This window comes from Salvelinus sp. IW2-2015, linkage group LG19 (genome assembly GCF_002910315.2).
Source record: "Salvelinus sp. IW2-2015 linkage group LG19, ASM291031v2, whole genome shotgun sequence".
NCBI lineage: Eukaryota > Metazoa > Chordata > Actinopteri > Salmoniformes > Salmonidae > Salvelinus > Salvelinus sp. IW2-2015.
In genome coordinates, this window is record NC_036859.1 from 31,537,624 (window position 1) to 31,557,100 (window position 19,477).

At 43.4% G+C, this 19,477-nt stretch overlaps 1 protein-coding gene across 1 annotated transcript in view; it reads left to right on the top strand.

The window, feature by feature from the left end:
- kcnn1a (potassium intermediate/small conductance calcium-activated channel, subfamily N, member 1a) overlaps nucleotides 1-15,979 on the top strand; it is a 53,474-nt gene extending 37,495 nt beyond the window's left edge. The window contains exons 5-9 of the mRNA XM_024009149.2: nucleotides 5,944-6,085; nucleotides 6,348-6,458; nucleotides 6,982-7,109; nucleotides 11,162-11,231; nucleotides 15,318-15,979. Of these exons, the coding sequence (XP_023864917.2) occupies nucleotides 5,944-6,085; nucleotides 6,348-6,458; nucleotides 6,982-7,109; nucleotides 11,162-11,231; nucleotides 15,318-15,632 (766 nt within the window). The 3' untranslated portion in view covers nucleotides 15,633-15,979. The remainder of the gene's footprint in view (nucleotides 1-5,943; nucleotides 6,086-6,347; nucleotides 6,459-6,981; nucleotides 7,110-11,161; nucleotides 11,232-15,317) is intronic.
- The last annotated feature ends 3,498 nt before the right edge of the window (nucleotides 15,980-19,477 follow it).

Genomic DNA, 19,477 nt, shown 5'->3' on the forward strand with positions numbered 1-19,477 from the left:
ATGACCTAACAAAGTTCCGGAACACGATGATGTTGACGTTCATCAAAGAAAGCTTTTGAGGCTGGCTATAAGGCTATACGAAAGAGTTTTAGCTTTGGTCTTAAGTCCACAATGGCTGTTTGAAGGAGATATCCTGTAGGGAAGTTCTGTGTTGTTATGTCTTCTGCCATCTGATAATTTTACTTTTGCTATTTTTTGTTGCGTTGGCTGTGCTACGGCATGTATCGCTTGCGTCATATTGTGAGACTTAGTTTCAAATACATTTTATTACCATTTTGTTCAGTAAATGATAATGAAAAGATAGACTTTCATCTTGACTCGACATGTTTGCTAGAATCCATTTGGAGTGCTTGCTTTGCATTTTGGCTGGATGATGCGAGCACAATTAGGTCTGCAGTTTTTTTAATTAGGTCATCCCCAGTTGAGTTTAATCCTATCTGTATGTTTACCGCCTCTGACACCCTCCCCTCTTACATTTCAACAAATTTGTCCCAAAATAATCTCTGCCACTGCTCAAATTCTCATTTAAATCAAGGAGACTACTTAAAATTATTTTAATGTGCTACGATGAGTTTGCTTGATATGATGAATTCCTGTAGAGAAGACTGTTGTTAGTACACGGACAAGCTAAGGCATATAAAAGTCCCCTTTTAATGTTCTTTCCACTGCAGTGGCTTATGTTAGGAGCAAATTAGCCTGTCCAACAATTTGCCTGCTCAGGGTAATACTAATAAAAATACTGCTTGCTGCTCAATATACAGTATTGCGTTCTCAATAACTGGTTRAACCAGTTTTTCTCAATTTCAGGTTTAATCAGACTTGCATGCAGCATGCCATAGAAGGAACAAAGAATCATGTATTTGGCAGTATTGTCTACTCCTGTATAATGTTGTCTTTATAGCTAACAGTTATTGAGATCTCTAACAATTCTTTCCAACCAATGTTTTTGGCAAATGTTTCTATGTTACTTTTTAGTACCACAACTGACAACAGGGTTTGGAAGATTCAGAATAATCATGTCATTTTGATTTCATTCCTCAAATAGCTTAGATYAGGGTTTCCCAAACTCGGTCCTTCCCAAAATCTAAAGCTTAAGCTTCAACCTATAATATACAGCATAGACCAGGGTATTCAAATMTGTGTAGTRCTAGGGCAAAAAAACAAAACATGTACCYAGGGGGGCCCCATGACCGMGTTTGGGAAACCCTGGCTTAGAAGACACATTGTCAGGCATTGCCGCTGTATGTCCCTGGGACAAACCATCTGTTTCTTGCATGAGCTCATCCACATACGGTGAGAGACGGAGATAAAGAATTCTGGGGAAGATGGCCAGGGTTAAAACACCAGTTAACATGAAGAGATGGCCAGGGTTAAAACACCAGTTAACATGAAGAGATGGCCAGGGTTAAAAGACCAGATGACATGAAGAGATGGCCAGGGTTAAAAGACAGATGAATGAAGAGATGGCAGGGTAAATACCAGATGCATGAAGAGATGGCCAGGGTTAAAACAGATGACATGAAGGATGGCCAGGGTTAAAAGACCGATGACATGAAGAGATGGCCAGGGTTAAAAAACAGATGACATGAAGAGATGGCCAGGGTTAAAAACAAGATGACATGAAGAGATGGCCAGGGTTAAAAACCAGATGACATGAAGAGATGGCCAGGGTTAAAAATACCAGATGACATGAAGGGATGGCCAGGGTTAAAATACCAGATGACATGAAGGATGGCCAGGGTTAAAATACCAAATGACATGAAGAGATGGCCAGGGTTAAAATACAGATGACATGAAGGATGGCCAGGGTTAAAACCAGATGACATAAGGGATGGCAGGGTTTATGAGAGGAAAAAGCATCACTGCATCCATTTTAACCAATTCCCATGAATTTTAGTCATTTAGCAGATGCTTTTATCCAGAGTGACTTACAGTAGTGAGTGCATATATTTTCATACTTTTTTTTGTGCTGGTCCTCCATGGGAATCAAACCCACAACCTTGGCTTTGCAAGCAACATGCTCTATCAACTGAGCCACACGGGACGTACAGGGGTGAGTTGTGTAYTTCAATACCACCCAGAACAGTGACTTGTTTATGATGTTGACATTCTTCAATGGTCTCTCTTRTGTTGGCTGACGCAGTAGATATATTGCAATGTGTCACCGGTTAGGTTGTTTTCAACACTGTGAATCAAGTGGTATTCCTGTAGTCTAACACACATTAAAGCCCTTTCTGGAAGGAGTCATTTAGGTCTAGTGCTCTCATCTGTGCGTACTTGCAAATAGAGTTGCTGACAAAGTAAGGGAACACAGAGTTTTTTGAGGGAGCGATCTTCCAAACAATGACATGTCTACAACACAAAGCCTACTTCTATGGGATGTTTTGCAAGGGTGGGAGACAWTTTATTTCAGACCTCTGGTCTCACACTAGGTCGAAAGTGGTGCCAGCTCTTGTCCATGCTATGCCAACACTCTACACAGTATATTGAGAGCTTCAAAATGCCATCGACTGGCTCTGCATCCRTAGCTTCTAGTGCCCATATCACTGTAGTCTATGGACATTTGTCTGAGTCCTCTGCAAGATTCAAGGATTTGGGGGAAAACCGATCTACAGTTTTGTACCCATCTAAAAACAAAAAATCCACACCAAACCATGTCCAGTCATAAATGTAGAGATTCACAATAAGAGTATTCTTAAAGCAAATACATGGTGATACAGGGAAACCATACACTGTGCAATGTTACACCATTGCGGAAATGGAAAACAAACCTCTAGCATTGTCGTGCTCTAATCGCTTGCACCAGCCTAGAATAATTTGGACACTACGGCACTTAAAGTACTCCTCCTACAAAGGCGTAATTGGTGCCGTCAAGAGCATCCATGCAATTTGAGACAGTTCCAGTGTGTAAACCAGATATTTACCCAACCCTGATGAAGCCAGTGATTGAGTGGAACTCATCATGATACAATAAGCAATTAACACCACTGTAGAAGCAAATAACTTTCAGGACATATTTCACCTCTTTCTTTACAACTTAAGTTCACATGAATCACATTAATCACATGAATCAGGGGATAAAATAAGAAGCAGTGTAATATGTTGACAGACACGACTTCCACCAGGTTCTGTCACAGAGTTAGTGATCTGGAATGACTCATGTATTTGCCTGTTTTAGTCACAGATTGTCTAAAATTAGCGAATTAGTCACTATAGYGTTGTCCCCCTTGCTCTAAGCCTTGTCAGAAAGAATGCTATTGAAGGCTAACGGTGCTGGATTCAATGCGTATCGCAGAAGTATCACGTTATAGCTCGATTGAAATTTAAAGGCAATGTTCCCTCCCTCGTGGAGACTGCATTCATGGTAAACGCATTTACATTTTAACACWAATTTTCCGCCATACTTCCAYGATACGGATTGAATCCAGCCCTAACAATCCAGGTGAAAGAGACAGGGAAGTCAAAAACATTGAGCTTCTTAATGCGTTTTTACTGGTCTCCAGCGTACAGATAAGAGACTGGCTATATAAATATTCAACCCCCATGCACTTGACAATATTGTGATATTTGTCAAGGATGGTTTTCACTTTGTCGTTGMTCTCTTTGCTCTCAATATACTGGCTTTTCAGCATGCAGGATGCAAACATCTTTTTAATGCCTGCATGGTATTGTATCGACGTGCTTTTTTGCATGCCATACAGTCGCTTGAACCCACACTATTGACTCTGAGGAAAAAAGSATCATGTTGTTTTTCCTGACATTGAGCATGAAAGCAGAGTTGACGTAAAGGAAAAATCCACTCAAAAACCATCTTTCTGTATTTCTTTAATTAGTCCACTGTTGATACAGTCCCAAAATGTTTTGGATGTCAACGGTCATGTTTTCAAGATGCTGGAATTTCAGGAAGCAAAGTGTCACCGGCCACATCATCATATAATGCATTTTGGATCGTCGTGATTGGGGCGGCAGGGAGCCTAATGGTTAGAGCATTGGACTTGTAACCAAAAGGTTGCAAGATCGAAGCCCTGAGCTGACAAGGTAAAAATGTGTTGTTCTGAACAAGGCAGTTAACCCACTGTTCCTAGACTGTCATTGAAAATAAGAATTTGTTCTTAACTGACTTGCCTAGTTAAATAAAGGTAAAAAATAATGATATGGCTGGTGACACACTGTATATTGAGCTTCTTGAAAGTCCAGCACCTTGAAAACTTGACTGTTGACATGCAAAACATTTTGGGACTGTATCATCAGTGGACTAATGATAGAAATACCAAAAGATAGTTTTTGAATGGAGTTTTCTTTTAAGGAGATCAGAGTTCAGCAACAACTGCTGAATGCATGGTTAGTTCCTTAATGAAAGTGAACTGTCTAGGAGGAGATTTTCAAGAATTTTCAAGAGTTCTAAACTTGGTTCATCTGCCCCAGGTGTTACAAACTGTATTTCTGCATTGATTAGATTAAATTGTTCCGGCCATTTTAATTCCACATGCTGGGTCACTGCTGGATAWTCAAGTCATTAGGAGATCCCTTTTGAAGAAAATCTCTGGGAGCAGAAATGTCATCCTCTTTATCCTTAATAGTCAYCCTGTGTACTTTTGAGAGCTGTTAGTAACCAGCTGAACAATGAGCCTCAGTATTATGACTCCTCCTAGACAGCACCTTAGCCAATCAGGGATGTAGTATGTAAAGAAAGGTAGGGTTGGGCTGGATGGGTTAATTTTGGGACTTTATCCCACAATGCAAAGGGGATGGTAATGTCATCATCAATGTTGACATTTGAGGTGGTGTTTTTTATCTATCTGCTGTGGTTTTAGGGTTAGTGCTATCATGGATCCTTGGGATGTCCCTACCCTAAACCCTAACCTKAACCATAACCCTTACCTAAMCCTWACCTTAACCCTTACGTTAACYGTTTTAAATGTCAACTTCAATGGGGTGAAGTCAGTTGGGACGTCCCAAGGGTCCCGTTTAGACGGTGTGTTTTAAGGGGCATTGGCTATCGCATGGTTTTCTGCCATTTTCAGCAAACAGAATGATGAAATGAAGTGACACATTTTGAAGGGATGATGTTCATAACCAAACCTTTGTTGGGGCAGTTCAAACTTACAGATCCAAAGTAGTTTTTCCCCCATTGTGTTGTAAGAAATGAGAATTGACACTCTCCTTTCTTTAAACAAAATGATGTCGATGGTCAAATATATTTTCCTCTCTTGTAGAGCAAATGATTTGGGTGATTTAGAATTTGTTGGGGATGAGTGCTGATGAAAGTGGTTAGTTTGGATTCAAATCCTGTAAGACTCAAACTTAAAAGATCAATTGCCTGCGGTTCTCATAAYGCTTAAATGCATAGCTGCATAACTTAATGTATGTCACTTTCTTTATTCCAATCATCTTCCATAATATTTTAATTTCTATGCTAATGAGTAGCAGATGTATGCCTGRATTCATGTCTATTTTTAAATGCTTCTCAATTGATATCATCCATCGTCTCAASTTGTTTTATAGACACTGATACATACAGTAAATGTTCAGTGTTTTGCTGTGGAGAATTCTCAAACCGCCATCAGCATTTAATTAGATTCTTTAAAAGGATTATTGAAATCAATTTTGTTTTCCCTTCCATATCATTTTAATTTGGCTACTCATTGAATGATTGAATGTGTATCTTAATTTACCACAGAGCATTGACTGAACAGCTACAGTATATTGGAATGTGACGGCACAACTTCATAACGTTTCACCATTTTGTTTCCAACATGGATTGGGTGCCTTTTAGATGTGTAGTGCAGGCATGACGAAAGGTGAAACACTATGCACATGTCATTTCTTGCTTCTTCAACCACCTCTGTTAGTTCACGACCTCTCCAGCATGCTCAGGTTTCCTTTACAGTATTGGGTGTCACTGATGGGTATCTTCCTCTGTTTCTCTCTTCCTTACTTTAGGTATCATGACACACAGGAAGTGACCAGTAACTTCCTGGGAGCCATGTGGCTGATCTCTATTACCTTCCTCTCGATTGGCTACGGAGACATGGTACCTAACACGTACTGTGGTAAAGGCGTATGTCTGCTTACAGGGATCATGGTATGTTACTTGTCATTGGAAATTCATATTTTTGTGTGTGTTTCATGCAGTATTGCATGACTAACAGACATATTATTCCCACGAAACAGCCATGTTTTTAATCTGACATCATGTATTTCTTCAACTTGTTGCTTTATTCTAGAGCAGCTCAACATCTTGAAATGTTTCCCTCCAAGCAGTCACCTCACTATTAATACAATAACTCAACAGTCACCCTTCACATTATTTCATTTCTGGGCCTGACTATGTTTCTGACCAATAGGGAGCTGGCTGCACTGCGCTGGTGGTCGCCGTGGTMGCCAGGAAGTTGGAGTTGACCAAGGCTGAGAAGCATGTCCACAACTTCATGATGGACACACAACTCTGCAAACGAGTGAGTCACTCACGCTCTCATTCTAGTGGCATCTTTGATCTTCCACCACTGAGCACTACTGTAAATGTCACATCCCTTACTGTACGGGAGGTTATATTACAATAATACAATAACTGTCGTTTATAGTACCTGATGGAACAGGGTAAAACAAATTTATGTCCCTGGTAAGAAGTTTTTTTTCATCGGTTTACCATTCTCAAATCCCTACAAGTTTACCTTTCTCAATTCAGTTTACCTTTCCCAATTAAGTTTACCTTTCCCAATTAAGTTTACCTTTCTCAATTCAGTTTACCTTTCTCAATTCNAGTTTACCTTTCCCAATTAAGTTTACCTTTCTCAATTCAGTTTACCTTTCTCAATTCAGTTTACCTTCCTCAATTCAGTTTACCTTTCTCAATTCAGTTTACCTTTCTCAATTCCCTAAAAGTAAATCCACATAGACTATTATGTTATGAACAGGCAGTTGTTTGGGACACCCTGCCTTTGCCCGAGGGTTCACATGCGTTTCCTCATTGGTCGGCAGGTAAAGAACACAGCTGCCAATGTACTCAGGGAAACATGGCTCATCTACAAACACACTAAGTTGGTCAAGAAGATCGATCATGCCAAGGTGCGGAAACACCAGCGCAAGTTTCTACAGGCTATCCATCAGTAAGTGTTGTTTCCCAAAGATCATGACTCCCTCGTAAGCATGTCTGAAGCCTAYGTGGACACATACAGTTGTTTTTAACACCTGTTGTTAAGTTGTTAAATACATGTTATTGTCTTTATTGCTCTTTGTTGTAGAGCTAGTAACAGTAGTAGTGGTTTTAGTTGCACTGCTAACCGTATTTTTGTGTAGATGTGCATCAGTGGAGGCTGCTGAGGGGAGGACAGCTCATAGCAACGTCTGGAATGGAGTCAATGGAATGGTATCAACCGCATGGAAACCATGTGATTGATGTGTTTGATACCATTCCATTGACTCCATTCCAGACATTATTATGAGCCGTCCTCCCCTCAGCAGCCTCCACTCTTGTGTTTTCTTAATTAACAGCACTCTTAGTCAGTGGCGTCACTGGTGCTCTTTGTTATAATGTCCTTCCTTTCCTACTCTCAGCCATTTCCTGTGACAATATTCTGTGTGTTCGGTTAGCTAGATGTGTTATTTAGTTGTGTACTAAAACACGAACACACACACACACTGGATACCGCACCTAACAAATGCTATGTACACACACACACACACACACACACACACACCCTGTAATGTAATGGTCCTCCTCCCCCTGCCCCTCCTCAACCCTTACCCTGTGCTTACAGTGAGAAGTGTAATGGTTCACTTGTTTCGTGGATGTTGTGGGGTTTAAAACTTTGTACTGTGTTCTGTCTTTGTTTTGCTCTATCACTGCAGAGCTCAGAAGTAAGTCTTCTATGTTCCTCCTGTTTCCTCTACATTCTCTCTCTCCATGTCTGCGTTTTGACATGCATGAACCTTCAAATGCTGGATGCCGATTGTTTTGGTTTTATTTTAATGTTCCATTTACCCCCATCCTCTGAATGGAATGACAAAAAGCATCAACATTACCACTGATGATGACATGGTAGTGGGGTGTCTGAAGAAAGTCAGAGGCATCTGGCAGTATGAGCTTGTTGGGGCTTGTTGGCTAGGCCGGAGTCCATTCATCAATGAAGTCGCCATCTATGATGTTACCATGATTAATATAGATACAATATGTAGGCTATATTAACCTGCATTGGCAGACCCATCCTTGCTCCTGACTTTGTGGTTAACACTTATCTCAAGGGTTTGAAAAGTCTGTTTTTGTTTTGAGGATTTTTAAATTTATTGCCATAAACACTCAGACATATCAGACACTCACAATAAAGAACACAACTGCAGTGGCCTAGTATCTTAACTCACCCTAGCAGGAAGTACCCTGGAAACCAGCTTTAGAGTCATTTTTGTACCCAACTCAGATGCCTTTCCTTCACAGACGCTAGATAGGAAAGAACGGGCCTTGCTGGTAGCCTATCTAGTTAGATGAAGCTGAAAACAGAGCCTTTGCTGTGATCTCCTCATTTGCACATCGATGAATGCCCTTGCCTCAGAATTAGCACTTTGGGGAACTTTCTGCCTGCCTCAAGTCACCAGGATGTCGATCCGTTTTTATTTCACCTTTATTTAACCAGGTAGGCTAGTTRARAACAAGTTCTCATTTACAAGATAAAGCAAAGCAGTTCGACACATACAACAACACAGAGTTACACATGGAATAAACAAACATACAGTCAATAATACAGTAGAGAAAAAAAGTAAATATACAGTGTGTGCAAATGAGGTAAGATAAGGGAGGTAAGGCAATAAAATAGGCCATGGTGGCGAGGTAATTACGATATAGCAATTAAACACTGGAGTGATAGATGTGCAGAAGATGAATGGGCAAGTAGAGATACTGGGGTGCAAAGGAGCAAAATAAATAAATAAATACAGTATGGGGATGGGCTATTTACAGATGGGCTATGTACAGGTGCAATGATCTGTGAGCTGCTCTGACCCATTTGATTGACTGGTGTGATGTCATCACTGACGTCATTACTTTAAACCAATGCACAAATATCCTCCCAWGGTATTTAAATATTCATTGAAAGTGATWAAAAAAATCTTTAACCTTTATTTACCTAATCCGATAAAAGTAATCACTTTTCCAAAGGCGACCAGATCAAGAATGCAGATGCGGTGTTTAGGAAGTGTAGTACAGTACATAAATATCATAAATCAGTCATTTAAAGTAATCACTTTTTTCAGTGTTTTATCAGCCATTGTCATAGAAAAGTACCACTGGTATAGATACTGTAAGACACATTCACAGGGTATGGCCCTTCCCTCACATACACCCTCCACACCATAAGTGCACGTCACTCTCAAGTCACTGCAAGCTCACCCAATGACTGACGTTTCTCTGACAGCCTGCCACTGAGCTAGCTGTAAGGGTGTGACAGCTGGGAGCACACATAAAGGCATGTCACCTTTATGAAAGGCTCTATTTTTGATAATATTTACATTTATTGTATTTTTTATTGGGGGGGGTATTTTGTTTGGACTTTTATTTGACTCATAGATTTTTTTTGCGTTTTTGCATGTATTGGTTTGGCGATGATCAGGATTGGGAATGCTTGTATATGCATGCAGGCTGCTCTCTCTCCTCAACGTCCTACCAGAGAGAGTTCTTCTGACAAACATGTGTTGCTCTTCCCCCCCTCCACCTTCCTCCCACCAGACCTACAACCTGCTGCTTGCCGCTATCGAACGCTTCTGTCTACGGCTAATGATGTCACACGCCGGCACTGCGGGTCTCGCCTATCAGCCAACTCTCTACCACTCTCACACGTCTCTGTGTCTCAGCTATTCTGCCACTGCATCTACACTCTCCCTCCCTGGCCTGCTGCCTCCTATCACCCGCTCTCTAGCATGTGGCATCTGGTCACACACTGCTATGGCCTAACTCGCAAACTCCTACAGGCTCATCCACAGTACTATCGCACACGTCTCTAATCCTCTCCATCCTTGCCCTGCGTTGCCTCCTATGCCGACTCTACCTCTCTTGCCCCTCCTATGCGAGTCTAGCCTAATCAAGATCTCTACCTCTGGCATCCACTCTGCCTCTACCCCTACTATCACCGCACGCTACTCTCCCCTCCACAGACCGCTCCTCTGCGCCTAGTCCCAATCTCCCGTTCCGTGATCGCTCAGGCCCACCTAGCTTGCCGCCCTATCCCACTCTCTACCTTCATCCCTTCCAGCTTCCGCCTAGCTCCTATCGCCACTCTAGCCGTCCTTCACCCCCTGCCTCTGCCACCTCTCAGAGCTCTATCCTCTTCACCCCGCTCTGACATCCTCTATGCCACTCTCTCAGACGTCCCTGCTCTGCCCCTATCACTCTCTACCTCTTCCCTCACCTGCTCTGCCCCTATCCCATCTCTACCTTCTTGCCCTATCCCCACTTCTCTACACTCTCTCCCTCTCCACTGCCCCTGCCTCTCCTATCCCACTCTCTACACTCTCTCCCTCTCCACCCCCTCCCGCCTTGCCCCTATCCCCACTCTCTCGCCCTCTCCCACCCCTGCTCTCCCCTATCCCAACTCTCTACATCCCCTGCCTCATCCCACTCTCTACCCTCTTCACCCCCTGCCTCTGCCCCTATCCAACTCTCTACCCTCTCACACCCCCTGCTCTTAGCCTCCTATCCAACTCTGACACTCTCACCCCCTGCCTCTGCCACTCCATATCACTCTCTCCCTTCCACCCTCCCAGGCCTCTGCCGCCCTAGTCCGCCACTTCTACACTTCTCCCCTCTCCACCCCCGCCTCTGCCCCATCCACTCTCTACCTCGCTCCTCTCACCTCCCTGCCTCTCCGCCCATTACCAAATCTCTACCTCCTGCCTGCTATCTCCCATCTCTACCTCCACCTCCCGCCGTCGCCTATCCCACGCTCTCCTCTCCACCTGCTCTGCCCTATACCCCCACTCTCGACCTCTTCACCCCCCTGCCTCTGCCGCCTAATCCCTACTGCTCTACCCCTTCACCCACTGCTCTGGCCAATCCAATCGTCTAGCTCCCTGCTCTGCACCTATCCTCGACTTCCTACCGCCTCTTCACAGCCCCTGCCTCTGCCCCCTATCCCCACTCTCTACCCTCTTCACCCCCCCTGCCTCTGCCCAGACTGCGCAGTGTGAAGATGGAGCAGAGGAAACTCAATGATCAGGCCAACACGCTAGTGGACCTGGCTAAGGTAAGAAGACCCAGATCCAGGCCCCTGCCCTGGCTTATAAAGGCCATGCGGCAGGGTTTTTCAAAGGTTCACAGCTGGACGCCGGCCGCAGCATTGATGTGTGTGGCATTTGCACTCCAGGTTTCTATTTTAAAATGTTCAGAAGCTGGTGCTTTAATGTGTGTTTGCACTGCCAGACCCCCACCGGTCTCTCTTCACCTGCAGTTAAAGCAGCCTGTCTTGGCTTAGGGAATAGAGCATTGGATAGCCATGTAAATAACACCTAAACTCTTTTATGTTCGTTAGTAGATTATCCCCTCAGTTTATGACTCAGCTAATGACAGCTAATGACAGATGATGAAAAATGACCAATTAGCTCGGAGAAATGCATTCTCTTAACTTAATTGAGGGGCTAGAGTCCTGTGGTATTAGTCAACATCCTGACAAGACATCCTTGATCCTGAATTGTCCTGCTATTATGACCGGTGGAATATAAGGAGGTAGAACACTGCCAAAACACAAACTGTATTATTGTGGTGGCGATAGCTCCTAACAGTATATGCATTGGTTGAAGCCCAATGTTAAATTCAAATCTCCCTACCATAATATCTATGCCAATATGACACCGAAGTCGATGAACATTCACAAATCAATTTGACTGGAGGGACACAACACAACTCTTGTCATGAGCCGCCCGAGAACCACATACCATATTTTTAAAAGACAATTTCTTGCCCCGAGCRACAGCGTCCATAAAGTGACCATTAGACTTTCCAGCATTTGGACAAAACAAGTTTGTAGGGTAAACAGTTTATATTAAATGTATAATTTATCACTCTCACATTCTCATTTATGTCCATTAACAACCAACGATGTTCTACCCTTTTCTAGCTTTTCTGACTATGCTAACATCTTTTCAGCCAAATCTCAGTTCTAAAATAGGACCAAAGCACTTAGGTTGCACAGCAACAGCGCTAGCAGCTAGCTAACACCATTCCGATGAGGCAAGCTACAAGGAAAGGAAGCTAGCTAGCTATTTTTCTATCGAAAGTTTTTCACATGGCTAAAACCATCTGTGCAAACTGTTGGCCTTGGCACTTGCATGCAATCACAGCACAAACAAATAAGCACAATTTAGATAGCTGCCATTGCCAGTTAGCTAGCCAACTACCAATAGCCAGTAATGTTAGCTAGCTAGCTACAAGCCAACAAGGCTGTAACTTTAGCTGTGTGGACAGTTAGCGAAGCACCGGCACAACAACATCTCCCACATTCTTCCACAAAGCACAGCTAGCTAGCTTAGTAAAGTTCATAGTCAACACTAAACTTTGGGAAACTGCCATGCTGCTAATGTATAATACATGCAATGAGTAACGTAAACTCGTACATCGCCTTGGTCCGTACAATTGCCCTTATTTTAGCGCCCCAAAAACGTAATACTTCCAGATCAACTGTAATGKCAATACCATTGTAAAGCACAATTTCTCCCCTTTCCAACAAAATCAGTTACATGACCTAAACACTGCCCGTTTCTGCATAATTCAAGCAGGCAATGAGCCCTGTCGGGTCTTTTTAAAAATGGCGGGTGGGGAAGCAAAACTAATGCGTGATAGTGAGAAGGACAGATGTCGTGTGGGAAAATTGCTTTTTTCACTTGATCTGTCCAACTTATCACCTTATCGCCTCTAAAATGTAAATAAAACACTATAAAGAGTTTATATAATGTGTCATTATATACCTATTTGAAGTTTTGTGTCGAATTTGAACCGGGTTTTTAGGGCGGTGCTAAAGTGATCTTAGAAGTAAACAGCGGCTTTGAGAATGATGATMGCATGCAATGATGACGAAAAAAATTACTAGGTATCCCCCTTACCCCTGTCACTGTTCATTTCTTGTTTTTAAACGATGAGAGACCATCGTTTAAAAACCAGAGTGCTACACCTCCACCAGAGTGCTACACCTGGTGGAGAGAGATTGTAAGACAGAAATAGTTGCTTTATGCCAGCTGTACGTTACGACAAGTCAATGACATGTCAAGATGTAACGGAGGGTCAGTTTTTTAAAACTTTTCTCCAATACTATAGAGCCATTACCATGTCGATCAACGCTTGAATAGAAACCTAGTTGACACCCCCGATTTTGAAGTCAACACAGTCGCTACAGTCCCATTAGTTTTCTTTGTAGCCTCGTTTGAATGTCACGGTCACGCACATTTGTACGGAATGGGGTGAGTTTACGTTATTACTCATCTAATGTTAACGTTAGCTAACGTTACTCCATACACCAGTCAACCTGGCTTGCTCAGCTAGCTAACGTTACAGCCCTTACCTTATGCCTTTATTCAGTACACTCCCTCCTCTGTCAATGCAATTTTCTTTATTGTCATTATAATCCAAATTTGCGCAGACTGACTAACACAGTGTCAAGTTACTTTTCAATGTATTCCCAAAAACCTGAAGTCGCCATCCATGTAAAAAGTAGCCAGGGGGTGCGGGTGCAGCCAAGTTAAACAACACTAACATASTGTAATTGCTTGCTTGCATGACCTTTGGGCAGGCCAAAGAAAATGCCATGCTTGTTAACTTGGTTAGCTATGTGACTGTTTTCAACACATCAACTGTTTTAGATAATTTTTTTAACCAAGCAAGACAAATAAATGTTCAATCAGTACTGACTTCCTGTCATCACCAGACTGTCCATTTAAATAGTGTTAAGATAATGTGTTCATGACAGGGTTCGTAGAATAAGCGTTAACGTCACCGCCATGGGATCTGAAGGTCCCGGGCCACGCACGCACAGTGTTAGGTGGCTCTTAAAAGAGCATCATTGAGTGGCAATGGCCAGGGACTGTGGTGTGTGTATTACTGCGCACGTCTTGACAATAGTGTSTTAATACGGCTCGCAATTCAGGGCGTTGTGAGCATGTGAGCATCTGCAGGAACATCTCCCCCCGTGTGTGACACTTTTGATATTCTGGATTTCCCTTGATTGTCTATTCGACTTAAAATGTGGGTCAAAAGAAAAGGGAAACAAAATTATTATCTGAGTTTTTCGGGGGCGAAGCACACTGTCTACCGGTGTCCTAACTAGCTAGCTACCGGTGTTGCCCCCACCTCCCACCTGCTGTGTAACAGAGTCCCCCTAGCTAGCTAACTAGCTAGCACACAGTGGGGCAACAGGCGGGGGCGAAGTACACGGTCTACCGGTGTGTTAGCTAGCTACCCATCCCGCCTGCTGACTACCGGAGTCCTAATTGGCTAGCTAACTAGCTAGCTAGCACCCAGTGTSCTTCTCTAACACTTGCCAGAACACCTGCCTTCACTGTCATTAACAGAACTGCGGAAACAGTGCCGACAGTCGGGGGTGGGGGGGTGAAGGACACTGTCTACCATTGTCCCTAGGGAGCTACCGGCATTGTCACCCCAGCCTCTTCTTCTGTGGAGTTTATCGGCGGTTAGCATCCAACAATTTTTTATCATATCCATATTGGCTTAAATGGGTTTATGGTTTYTCGCTTCCCTCTGGAAAATCTGCTGCTAATATTAAATAAATAATCATAACTACATTATTTATGTTGCCGTTTGTCATTTTTGTGTATTACTGTGTATTACTTTACTTGTATTGCTGTGTTATGCTGTATAMTAATGTTGCATAATCACCTCCCAGTATAAAAAACAAAAAATACAGTTTAATTTATTGAGTGTTCAAAAGCTGTGGTGATATTGATAAGAAAAGATCCCTACCAATTAGTTTTTTCCCWAGTTGCTACCCATTCTAACCCAGATAGTTCTCTTCCTGTCAACTCTCATATTGACATCCATAGATTCTGATTCCAGTTAGTTGTTTAGTCTAGCATGATTTATTTATTTATTACTTTGTTCATTATTATTACCTCTTAAGGGGTCATTTGCAACTGATGTGAGTTCAAAGCTACCAGTCTAATATGCATCATATAGTGATAATGATACCATACAGAATTGACATGCATATGCTTTGAGAGCAATTTATGGCAAGTGTCAAACGACTACATTTCATATACACAATAAATACATTTAGCATATACCATAATAGATCCATCACCTCGTCTCTCTCCTCCTCCTCCTGCAGACCCAGAATGTGATGTATGACCTGGTGTCGGAGCTGCAGGAGCGTAGCGAGGAACTGGACAAGCGGATCGGCATGCTGGAGGAAAAGCTGGACTCGGTGACGGGCAGCCTACAGGCTCTGCCCTGCCTCATCTCCCAAGCCATAAACCAGCAGCAGCAGGAATTCCTGGACGGCTTCCTGCACCGCTTCCGGCCCACCTCACTGGGCTCAGAGCGCTCGGAACGTTCCGAACGTTCCGAGCGTTCCTGGACCTCCACAGCCCGCCGGCGTCGCTCGCCCTCAACGGCACCGCACACCTCCTCTGACAGCGGCTAGCCCCCGCCCTCGGAACCGCCCAAAACGACCCTAAACCGCACTACCCCCGATGACGACCCATAACATTCCCCTAACCCCCCTAAGCCCCCCTCTACGTCACATCCAAAAACCAACACCATTATGACTGAACTTCCAGCGTGGGACTGAACTAGAAACTGCTCCAATGCAAACCATTAAAAACTTTGACACATCCACTAAACAATAACCTAAACGACTTTAACCGAGACAAGTAGAGATATGGTTTATGTTTTAGCCATTGTATGGCTGTTCAAGTTAGCTTTTTTTGTAAAAGCCCTTGTATAGTTAAACTGACTGAGTTCAGGGTTGCTGGGGTGAGAGCTGGCTATCACACCTGGGTGGGGTGGGGGGGCTGCCTGGAGGACAGAGGACACCTGCGTCTGCACGGAGGGAAACTTAAAAACGGTGGACATTTGCCTTTTTTTCCCCGTAAGTCAAGGTGGCGGTTTAAGAGGGCCTCTGAAAGCTCTGACGTCAGTTGACCCTCCACGGACGGACAACCCCCCCCCCCCCCCACTGGGTTAAGGACGCTCCGGTGTGATAGCCAGCTCTCACCCCAGCAACCCTGAACTCAGTCAGTTTAACTATACAAGGGCTTTTACAAAAAAGCTAACTTGAACAGCCATACAATGGCTAAAACATAAACCATATCTCTACTTGTCTCGGTTAAAGTCGTTTAGGTTATTGTTTAGTGGATGTGTCAAAGTTTTTAATGGTTTGCATTGGAGCAGTTTCTAGTTCAGTCCCACGCTGGAAGTTCAGTCATAATGGTGTTGGTTTTTGGATGTGACGTAGAGGGGGGCTTAGGGGGGTTAGGGAATGTTATGGGTCGTCATCGGGGGTAGTGCGGTTTAGGGTCGTTTTGGGCGGTTCCGAGGGCGGGGGCTAGCCGCTGTCAGAGGAGGTGTGCGGTGCCGTTGAGGGCGGCGACGCCGGCGGGCTGTGGAGGTCCAGGAACGCTCGGAACGTTCCGAGCGTTCTGAGCCCAGTGAGGTGGGCCGGAAGCGGTGCAGGAAGCCGTCCAGGAATTCCTGCTGCTGCTGGTTTATGGCTTGGGAGATGAGGCAGGGCAGAGCCTGTAGGCTGCCCGTCACCGAGTCCAGCTTTTCCTCCAGCATGCCGATCCGCTTGTCCAGTTCCTCGCTACGCTCCTGCAGCTCCGACACCAGGTCATACATCACATTCTGGGTCTGCAGGAGGAGGAGGAGAGAGACGAGGTGATGGATCTATTATGGTATATGCTAAATGTATTTATTGTGTATATGAAATGTAGTCGTTTGACACTTGCCATAAATTGCTCTCAAAGCATATGCATGTCAATTCTGTATGGTATCATTATCCTATATGATGCATATTAGACTGGTAGCTTTGAACTCACATCAGTTGCAAATGACCCCTTAAGAGGTAATAATAATGAACAAAGTAATAAATAAATAAATCATGCTAGACTAAACAACTAACTGGAATCAGAATCTATGGATGTCAATATGAGAGTTGACAGGAAGAGAACTATCTGGGTTAGAATGGGTAGCAACTAGGGAAAAAACTAATTGGTAGGGATCTTTTCTTATCAATATCACCACAGCTTTTGAACACTCAATAAATTAAACTGTATTTTTTGTTTTTTATACTGGAGGTGATTATGCAACATTATTATACAGCATAACACAGCAATACAAGTAAGTAATACACAGTAATACACAAAAATGACAAACGGCAACATAAATAATGTAGTTATGATTATTTATTTAATATTAGCAGCAGATTTTCCAGAGGGAAGCGAAAAACCATAAACCCATTTAAGCCATATGGATATGAAAAAAAATTATGTTGGATGCTAACGCCAATAAACTCCACAGAAGAAGAGGCTGGGTGACAATGCCGGTAGCTCCCTAGGGACAATGGTAGACAGTGTCCTTCACCCCCCACCCCCGACTGTCGGCACTGTTTCCGCAGTTCTGTTAATGACAGTGAAGGCAGGTGTTCTGGCAAGTGTTAGAGAAGGACACTGGGTGCTAGCTAGCTAGTTAGCTAGCCAATTAGGACTCCGGTAGTCAGCAGGCGGGATGGGTAGCTAGCTAACACACCGGTAGACCGTGTACTTCGCCCCCGCCTGTTGCCCCACTGTGTGCTAGCTAGTTAGCTAGCTAGGGGGACTCTGTTACACAGCAGGTGGGAGTGGGGGCAACACCGGTAGCTAGCTAGTTGGACACCGGTAGACAGTGTGCTTCGCCCCGAAAAACTCAGATAATAATTTTGTTTCCCTTTTCTTTTGACCCACATTTTAAGTCGAATAGACAATCAAGGGAAATCCAGAATATCAAAAGTGTCACACACGGGGGGAGATGTTCCTGCAGATGCTCACATGCTCACAACGCCCTGAATTGCGAGCCGTATTAAGAACAATTGTCAAGACGTGCGCAGTAATACACACACACAGTCCCTGGCCATTGCCACTCAATGATGCTCTTTTAAGAGCCACCTAACACTGTGCGTGCGTGGCCCGGGACCTTCAGATCCCATGGCGTGGACGTTAACGCTTATTCTACGAACCCTGTCATGAACACATTATCTTAACACTATTTAAATGGACAGTCTGGTGATGACAGGAAGTCAGTACTGATTGAACATTTTTTGTCTTGCTTGGTTAAAAAATTATCTAAAACAGTTGATGTGTTGAAAACAGTCACATAGCTAACCAAGTTAACAAGCATGGCATTTTCTTTGGCCTGCCCAAGGTCATGCAAGCAAGCAATTACAGTATGTTAGTGTTGTTTAACTTGGCTGCACCCGCACCCCTGGCTACTTTTTACATGGATGGCGACTTCAGGTTTTTGGGAATACATTGAAAAGTAACTTGACACTGTGTTAGTCAGTCTGCGCAAATTTGGATTATAATGACAATAAAGAAAATTGCATTGACAGAGGAGGGAGTGTACTGAATAAAGGCATAAGGTAAGGGCTGTAACGTTAGCTAGCTGAGCAAGCCAGGTTGCTGGTGTATGGAGTAACGTTAGCTAACGTTAAAATTAGATGAGTAATAACGTAAACTCACCCCATTCCGTACAAATGTGCGTGACCGTGACATTCAAACGAGGCTACAAAGAAAACTAATGGGCACTGTAGCGACTGTGTTGACTTCAAAATCGGGGGTGTCAACTAGGTTTCTATTCAACGTTGATCGACATGGTAATGGCTCTATAGTATTGGAGAAAAGTTTTAAAAAACTGACCCTCCGTTACATCTTGACATGTCATTGACTTGTCGTAACGTACAGCTGGCATAAGCAACTATTTCTGTCTTACAATCTCTCTCCACCAGGTGTAGCACTCTGGTGGAGGTGTAGCACTCTGGTTTTTAAACGATGGTCTCTCATCGTTTAAAAACAAGAAATGAACAGTGACAGGGGTAAGGGGGATACCTAGTAATTTTTTTCGTCATCATTGCATGCGATCATCATTCTCAAAGCCGCTGTTTACTTCTAAGATCACTTTAGCACCGCCCTAAAAACCCGGTTCAAATTCGACACAAAACTTCAAATAGGTATATAATGACACATTATATAACTCTTTATAGTGTTTTATTTACATTTTAGAGGCGATAAGGTGATAAGTTGGACAGATCAAGTGAAAAAAGCAATTTTCCCACACGACATCTGTCCTTCTCACTATCACGCATTAGTTTTGCTTCCCCACCCGCCATTTTTAAAAAAGACCCGACAGGGCTCATTGCCTGCTTGAATTATGCAGAAACGGGCAGTGTTTAGGTCATGTAACTGATTTTGTTGGAAAGGGGAGAAATTGTGCTTTACAATGGTATTGCCATTA